This window comes from Cibotium barometz, chromosome 64 (genome assembly GCF_041138505.1).
Source record: "Cibotium barometz isolate CiBa-2024 chromosome 64, ASM4113850v1, whole genome shotgun sequence".
NCBI classification, from domain to species: Eukaryota; Viridiplantae; Streptophyta; class Polypodiopsida; order Cyatheales; family Cibotiaceae; genus Cibotium; species Cibotium barometz.
In genome coordinates, this window is record NC_141109.1 from 18,202,364 (window position 1) to 18,211,698 (window position 9,335).

At 44.9% G+C, this 9,335-nt stretch overlaps 1 protein-coding gene across 1 annotated transcript; it reads left to right on the forward strand.

The window, feature by feature from the left end:
• Positions 1-6,805: 6,805 nt before the first annotated feature.
• LOC147603401 (UDP-glycosyltransferase 85A8-like) lies at positions 6,806-8,545 on the forward strand. The gene is made up of 2 exons (XM_086796811.1): positions 6,806-7,355; positions 7,440-8,545. The coding sequence occupies exons 1-2, from the start codon at positions 6,845-6,847 to the stop codon at positions 8,402-8,404; spliced, it is 1,476 nt and encodes a 491-aa protein (XP_086652937.1). The 5' UTR covers positions 6,806-6,844; the 3' UTR covers positions 8,405-8,545.
• Positions 8,546-9,335: the final 790 nt, after the last annotated feature.

Here is a 9,335-nt window from a genome sequence, read left to right on the forward strand (position 1 = left end):
ATTGCTTGGGTTTGAGGTAGTCCCAAACATTGGCCATTGGCTCTTTACTCTCCCCTCCTATCTTCTCCATCTTACCTATTCCTTGTCAAAAAAAAAGAAGAACTCGAACTCGGTTCCCTAATGAAAAAGCTTCTATAATGGGCTTCTTGAGAAGATGGGACTCATGCCTTCACTTTCTGTTACCATATTATAGTAGTGATATGTGTGAACACACTTAGGACCGCCGGGGCACTTTTTCCCTCACTAGGAGGTTTTTTCCCCCGTGCATTGTATATACGCCCATAATCTTCTAGGGCTTGTTATCTTTCATTTTTGGCACTCATAATACACTACTGTGTTGTGCTCAAGCTTCCTCATCTTCTTGAAGTTGTGTGTGCATTCCTGCAACCCTAATTCCAACAATTGGTATCAGAGCAGGCTTCCTCCTCCCGGGCAGCATCACCGGCACCTGCCGCTTCATCTCCTCCGATTGCGACGAGGTTTCACGAGCGTCTGCAGGTTAGTATATGCCATGGGAAGGCCCGTAGGGCTTGTTCGTTTCAGAATTTTGATCTGAAGTCATTTCGCCCTCCGTTTTTGCATTCCAAGTACTGCGCAGGCAAAATCGTCCTACTGTGCAGATTTTCTGTCAAGATTAAAATCTGCAGGACAGGTGCCCATTCGTCTGTTTTGGGCTGTGCTACATAGCACAGGTCGATTTTATACAGGTTTACCTCTTACAGACAGCATTTACATCTAGTAGTACAGTCATTGGCCATGGCTGACAACAATGATGTATTCCGCATGTTGGCTGCTGAGGATAAGTTGGATGGCACCAACTATCCATTGTGGGCATATATGATGCGACATGTATTGGTAGCAAAGGGGTTATGGAACATTGTGCAGGGTATTGATGCACGTCCTATTGTGGCTGGGAATGCTGCAAACACATCAGAAACAGGTACTGTTGATGATGGTGCAGGCACAAGTGCTGTAGCAGCTGTTCGAGAACCACCACTTTCAGCAGAGCAGATTCGTTGGGATGGTAGAGATGCGCAGGCTCATGCCTTGATTGCGCTGTCTGTCAAACGTACCATTATCCCACATATTCGCTCCTGCAGGACTTCTAAGGATGCTTGGGATGTACTTGCCACATTGTATCAGGCAAGAAATGAGGCTCGTGTTGCTTACCTCCGAAAACAGTTGGAGAGTGAGCATAGGAACGAAGGTGATTCTATGGATAGCTTTTTGACAAAGATCAAGGATTTCAAAGAGCAGCTCATTTCTGCAGATGAAATCCTGTCAGACAGTTCACTTGTGCAGACTGTTTTGAATGGTCTACCAGATTCTTATCAGGGTTTTGCTTCCACTCTTCGCTTGATGATGAAAGGCAATCCCAATGCCTTATCATTTGAGGAGTTAGTTTCTGTTTTGCTGCAAGAAGACCAGTCAAGGCAAAACAGGAATATTATGCGTGTCGCAGATCAAGCTTTCGTTGCTAGTCAGAGAAGCGGGAAAGGTAAAGCTGGCTTTTCTTCTAGTAAGCAGAAATCTGCAAATGCTGCGCAACCAAAGAAGGAAGACAAAGATGAGAAGAAGGGTGACAAACAGAAGACATTTTGCAAGTACTGTAAGGGAAATGATCATGTCATCAAAGCGTGTCCTAAGCTGGCTGCGAAAGAGGCTAAGAAGAAAGAGGCTGGTATGGCTGTTGCAGATGCCTCTCCTTCTAACAATGAATCTGCTAATGTTGTTCAAGATACAGAATGGGCATTCAATGCGCAGTGCAGTTATGACCCATCTTTGCATGACACATGTATGTCTGCAGTAGATTCAGATGTATGGTACTTTGACAGTGGTGCCACTAAGCATATCACCTCGCAGCGCAGTTTATTCACTTTCCTTGAGTCTGCTCCCACAGGGAATACTGTCACTTGTGCCAATAACTCCTCTTATCCCGTTAAAGGAGTTGGACAGATTGTGCTGAATGTTGCAAATTGCAACACCTTTACACTTTTTGATGCATTGTATGTGCCAGGGATCAAAAAGAATCTGCTGTCAGTCTCCGCATTTGCCAAAACAGGTTTGGTTGTAAAATTTGTGGATGACAGATGTACTGTTCATGATCTCTCTTGTGGTGACATCATTGTAGCATCTGGTTCACTATGTCGAGGGCTGTATAAGCTCAATATGGATGGCAAATGTGTAGAGGATTCAGCATGTGCTATTATGGATACGCAGGCTATTTCAAATGCAAAACTGTGGCATGCACGTTTTGGTCATCTGAATTTTGCAAGTTTGCTGCACCTGCAGAAATCTGAAATGGTGTCTTCTTTGCCTAAGCTTGAGGCACCTGTCAAGCATGTTTGTGAGGGCTGCATATTGGGTAAAATGCAGCGTGCTTCCTTTCCCAAAGATGGATCAGTGAGAGCTGAACGCAGATTGCAGCTTGTTCACAGTGATGTTTGTGGTCCCATGCAAACTCCATCATTTGGAAACTACCTTTACTTCGTGACTTTCATTGATGATTTTACTAGGCATGCATGGGTATATCCTTTGAAGGCAAAGTCCGAAGTGTTTTTGTGCTTCAAACAGTTTTTGGTTATGGCTGAAAATGTGTCAGAAAGTAAGATGGGCACCCTCCGTTCAGATCGAGGGGGGGAGTATATGTCTTCAGAATTTAATGCATTTCTGGCTGAGCGTGGGATAAAACACCAATGTACAGTGCCGTATACACCACAGCAAAATGGTGTGGCTGAGAGAAAAAACAGGTCTCTCATGGAAATGGCAAGATGTATGGTTAAGAGTCAAAGTCTACCACATGGTTTTTGGCTTGAGGCTGTCATGTGTGCCACTTATGTACTAAACAGGTGTCCCACCAAAGCATTACAGGTTGTCACTCCATATGAGGCTTGGCATAGCCGCAAGCCATATGTTGGCCATTTACGTGTTTTTGGTTGCCTGGCATATGCATTAGTGCCTGTGCAACATCGCAGAAAATTGGATGACAAAGCTGTCAAATGTATTTTTGTTGGATATAGTGCTGAGAGCAAAGGCTATCGTTTGTATCATCCACAGACAAAGCGCATTTTGGTTAGCCGTGATGTTGTATTTGTGGAAGATGCAGTTCAGCCCTTGGTTTCATGTACTAAGGAGACAGATATCAGCTCACGTGATGTCTATGATACTTTGTTGCCTCTTTTCAGTGGTGCACAGTCAAGTGCAATACCTCATGAGGCAGTTTTTCAGCCTATGCAGGTTTTAAATGATGGCACAGATCAGCCTATATCTGATGCAGATGTGCATGATGCACTTGAGGATGAGAGACAAGAGATTGAGGGCTCTAGGAACATGCCTAGATGGCTGGTGCAGACTTTGCGTGACAGCAAGTTGGATGCCCCTTTGTCTAGTCGCACTCGTTCTGGCTCTCATGGTGCCTCTTATGCGTCAGATTGTTATGCATTGGCTGTTTCTAGTATGTGCGATGAAAGTGAGCCTGTTTCATTTGATGAGGCACAAAGTTCAGAAAATTGGATGGCTGCTATGCAAGCAGAATACGATGCTATTATGAAGAATAGTACATGGTCTTTATGTGACTTGCCCCCTGGCAAGAAGGCCATTGGCACTAAGTGGGTATACAAATTGAAGCGTAAGCCTGATGGCACAGTGGATCGCCATAAGGCTAGGCTTGTTGCAAAAGGTTATGCTCAAGAGAAGGGCATTGATTTTGATGAGACTTTTGCTCCCACATGTCGTATGACCACTGTTCGTAGCATCTGTGCATTAGCAGCTCATAATGGTTGGAATGTACATCAGCTGGACATAAAGACTGCGTTCTTAAATGGAGATTTGCATGAGGAGGTGTATGTATCGCAGCCTCGTGGTTTTGTTCAAAGAGGGCAGGAAAACAAAGTGTGCAGGTTAAAAAAGGCTTTATATGGTTTAAAGCAAGCTCCACGAGCTTGGTATGAAAAAATACATGCATATTTGACTGCACATGGGTTTCAGAATAGTCCAAGAGAAAGCACTTTGTATGTTAAACGTGTGGATGGTGTACATCTAATCATTGCTCTCTATGTCGATGACATGCTGCTCACAGGACCAACTGAGAGTCATATTGCTGATTTTAAGGCTGATTTGAATGCCTCTTTTGAGATGTCAGATTTGGGGCATTTGCATCATTATTTGGGGATACAATTTAAGCAGTGTGATGGAGGTATTGCTTTGTGTCAGACAAAGTATATTGAAACATTGTTGCGGAGATTTGGCCTTGAAGACTGCAAGCCTATTGCTACTCCAATGGAGACAGGTTTGAAGTTGAGTCTTCATGATGCTGGAGATCACTTTGATGTCACACTCTATCAAACAGCTGTTGGTTGCCTCATTTATGTATGCATTACGAGGCCAGACATTCAGTTTGCAGTCTCACAGGTGAGCAGATTTATGCATAGCCCAGGCATTAAGCATTGGCAGGCAGTGAAGCGTATCTTTCGCTATTTGAGTGGTACTCGTCATCTTGGGTTGTTTTATCCCAAGGGGGGATCATTGCCGCCAGATTTACATGTTTTTTCAGATTCTGACTGGGCTGGTTGTTATGACACACGCGTGTCCACGAGTGGTTTTTGCTTCATGCTTGGAAGCTCATGCATATCATGGTTGAGCAAGAAGCAGCCTACTGTGGCCACTTCTAGTTGTGAAGCTGAGTACAGGGCAGCTTTCACAGCTACGGTTGAGTGTGTGTGGCTCAGACGCCTTATGGCTGATTTGGGTGTTGGGCAGCCATCTGCCACCACCATCTTCACTGACAGTCAGAGCGCATTGGCAGTTGCGCGGAACCCAGTGTTCCATGCTCGTACGAAGCACATTGAGGTGCACTACCATTATGTCAGGGAGAGACTCTCTGCAGGAGAGATCAGTTTGGCTTATGTGCCAACACAGGATAACCTTGCAGACCTTTTCACAAAGGCTCTGCCTCGTGAGAAGTTCGAAGCTTTTCGCAAAGCTTTGGGCTTACTCCCTTTTGTGGATTCGTCCACATAGCTAGACACTTCCCTATACATGAGTGCTAGCTCTTGTTCACCGCATCACTCCAGGGGGGATTTGTTACCATATTATAGTAGTGATGTGTGTGAACACACTTAGGACCGCCGGGGCACTTTTTCCCTCACTAGGAGGTTTTTTCCCCCGTGCATTGTATATACGCCCATAATCTTCTAGGGCTTGTTATCTTTCATTTTTGGCACTCATAATACACTACTGTGTTGTGCTCAAGCTTCCTCATCTTCTTGAAGTTGTGTGTGCATTCCTGCAACCCTAATTCCAACACTTTCTACACTGTCTGTGCTTGATGTTGTGTTTTGTTGTGGTACAATAAAAGGGATACATCTCAAATATCGTACTCAATTGTTATACTATGGTTGTTGGGATACCTCCCACTTGGCTGATCGATCATTTGAGATTCTTCTATGTATTCTTCACTATTGGTTCTGCTTAAATTTAGACCTTTCAAAGCAAACACACTTTCGTTTGTGCTAGTGGAAGGATTAAATCGAACACTTCTCTACTAGTAGGAAGACCCTTGGTCATTCGATGCACAATCCTCTAGAGCGATTTTGTCTCTTCTAGTATTTTTCTAGATCCCAACAAGTGCATTTAAGAAAGTTTCAACAAGAAAAAGCCAACTTTCTAGGCCTAATTTTCTTTGTTTACTAGCGTGTGTTTACCTAAGGGTTGAGTTATTCATGACGATATAAAGATATAATTAATAACTATAATTTACAAAATAGGAAAATTTAAATAATATATAATAAAATTATATTAATACTATCATTTATATAAACACATTCACACACATGTACGTACGTGTACACACAGTCACACATGTGCATGTGAAGGGTGTGTGTGTGGCATGTGTGTGTGTGTGTGATAGAGAGAGAGGGGGGTGGGGAGAGTTTCTATATGTGTGAGTGTGTGTACGCAAGACAGGTGAGAGAAGAGAGAGAGAGTGCATGTGCACATGTATATGTGTGAGAGAGGGTTCTGTCTGTGCACGTGATAGAGACATAGAGAGAATGCATATGAGAGAGAGTCACACATGTCTACATGCACACACATGTACACATGCACGCATACACACGTGCACCACAAATACACATATATGTATACAAACACACGCATACATGCATACACACTCACTCACACACCCTTGCAAACACGTACACATGCATAGATGTATACACATAGGGACACTCATATACACACATATATGTGTATGCACATATGCATACAAGCAAAAACTTCATACTGCACAGCAATGCAGGGGGTCACCTACTTGTATTTCTAATACAAAGGATTGTTGAGTTAAATGTTGTTTTGTGTCCCAATTGGCATTGTGAGCAGATTGATATATTTTTAAAACACTTGGGTGTGAAAGGAGTATTATTTTTCTCCACTCGCAAAATGTCAGAGAGATATCTTGGAAATTTGTAAGTTTTTTGAGCTTAATCGTAACCAAAAATTGCTTAGTTTTTGCTCGTTTTTTTTTGAGAGTGACCAAAAGAATATAATTTTCAAATCACGAAAGAACGACAATGAGCTTTAGAGATATCTAATGATTAACACAAAGACTTTTGGGCGAGAAGGGCGTGGAAACTGATAATACTAGGTCGTCGTCTGTCCGAATCGGCGCAGAGGTCGACGTTTCCCACGCAATATAGTCTTGCCGCTCTCGGCTGCCGCTCTCGGCGTCTTGTGACTCGGAATCTACCGAGAACGTTTTCAAAAGGAGAGCACCATTCAGCTCATAATAATCAGAAATCTGGTTTAATATTCCCCTAAACCACCTAGTCCTGTCGGATCATTAAGCATGCTGTCCGTGTCCACCAGGCCTCATGCAGTGCTCTTCCCTTTTCCTGCACTGGGACACATCAGGCCCATGATGCAGCTTGCCCAGTATCTCGCCCGCAGGGACTTCATCATCACGTTTGTCAACACAGAACATAACCACTCTCTGATACTGCAAGCCCAGAAGAAAGCCGGCAGTGCTGGTGTGCCTGAACTCGAAGGCCTGGATATTCGCCTGGTTGGGCTTTCGGACGGGATGGCTCCTGACGAGAATCGCATTGCCGACCTGCAGAAGTTGAGCCATGCCATCCGCAGCATGGAGCCCTTGCTGGAGGAGCTCATCCGGGAGCTGCAGCAGGACCCTATCACCCCCGTCACCTGCATCATCTCGGACTTCGTTACCATGGACGTGAAAGGTATGGCTCAGAAGCTGGGCCTCACCAGGGTCTCCTTCTGGTGCCCTAGCATCGCTATGGGCCGTATCTTTTACGACATCGAGCTTCTCGAGTCTAACGGGGACATCACCTCGGACGGTAATTAACTAGCACTCGTTAATCAAATATTACTAATTCGCATAACCATACCTTAATTGATTTGCCTCGTTTTGAGTGCTACAGGTCTTGCAGCCGATCCCTCGAAAACTTTGACCCCTCTCCCTGGTGTCCCAAAGCTTCTCTCTGCTGAGCTTCCTTGGCTGATAGGAGACGAGAAGAACATTGCATTTCTTTACCACAACGTGATAAAGACATACGTAGACTTTGCATCAGCCGAGTGGATTTTGTGCAACTCTTGCATGGGGTTCGAGGGCAAGGTGGTGGAGGGCTTTAACCTCCCCCAGGATGTGTCCATAGCGCCTATTGGTCCCCTGTTTGCTTACCAATTCGATGAGGAGGGTGGTAGCTGTAGAGACAACCGGACCAGCGTGGGGTTGTGGGCTGAGGACAACGAATGCTTGCAGTGGCTCGACGGGCGGCGCGCTGCCTCGGTGGTGTACATATCCTTCGGCAGCTTGACGGTGTTCAGCAAACCGCAGCTGCAGGAGATGGCGTTGGGCCTAGAGTCAAGCGAGCAGGCTTTCCTGTGGGTTGTCCGGGAAGACCTCATGGACGGGACGCCCGCGCTGCTGCCTGACGGTTTCTTGGAGCGAACCAGGGAGCGCGGTAAGGTGATCTCGTGGGCGCCGCAGCTCCAAGTTCTGGCGCATCCTGCAGTGGCCTGCTTCGTGACGCACGGCGGCTGGAACTCCACCATGGAGGCGGTCTACCACGGGGTGCCCACCATAGCATGGCCTTACATTGCCGATCAATTCTTAGACCGGGCCTATCTAGTGGAGGAGTGGAAGGTTGGTAGGGCCATTGAAGTGGGCGAGGGTGGGCTGGTGAGCCGCCAAGCCGTGGAGGACGCGGTGCGCAGCGTGATGGAGAGCAAGGAGGGGCGGGAAATGAGTGCGCGCGTGAAGGAGCTGGGCAATCGCGTCCGTGCAAGCGTGCAGGATGGAGGCTCGTCCAAGATCACACTGGACGCTTTCATCACCGAAATGCACGACCTCGCGATACGTCGAAGAAGCAAAATGAAGTCATGAGCTTTATGTTGTGGATGGCATTTGCATTGCAGTTCAATAAGAGTGGTGCGCATGCAGGTCGTCGGGTTGCAGAGCACGCCCACACACACTACAAGGGGTCAATGAGTTAACTGTAGGATTTCGAAATTATCCCAAAATGAGAGATGAGATTTTTTTTAAAACAAAGATGTTCATTTATAGCTTTATGAATATAGATCCTCATGAAAATCATCCTTGATCTGTTTTTTTGCTCATCCGCCTAGTTCTTCATGTCATCACGTACACTAAGCACATGATGGAATAAAAACACTCACGCACACTATCGACAAACATTGTCTCAATTATTAACTCAAGGAAAAGTGTCTTATTTTTTTGAACTTTGAACACTGTCTTGTTAGATTTATTGGATTGGTACATAGAAGATAAGCACTAGATTTATTGGATTGGTACATAGAAGATAAGCACAGCGCTTGCATCAAGATCTCAATCCATATACAAAATATGAACAGCTCTCTTAACAATTTTGACGAGCATTTTTAAAGAGGAATAACTTTATGAGGGTTGTATAAGAAGCGGTTTTTTTAGCAATGTTTTATTATAGAAAATAATGTAAACATGTAAACATACAATTGGCTCATGGGATGAGTCATCTTTACGTAGTGATGAAAACCAGCAGGCATTTCCCAATCTTATCCTTGATCTATCAATTTATGTCACACAAAAGGTGCTTTTCTCCCTTCGCAAAAGGAAGGTGCTCTACAGTGCGAAGAGAAATCTCTAGGGCTCCGTGCAGATGCCTTTCTATCATAGCGAAGGTCATCTCCATAAATTTATAATTGGTTTTAATCTAATGGATCATAATTTTCATCAACTTACGATGAAGATTCTGATGGGTTTCTTGGGCGAGCTGGTGTAAATCAAGAAGGAAGAATTGGCAAGGACTCTAGGCTTG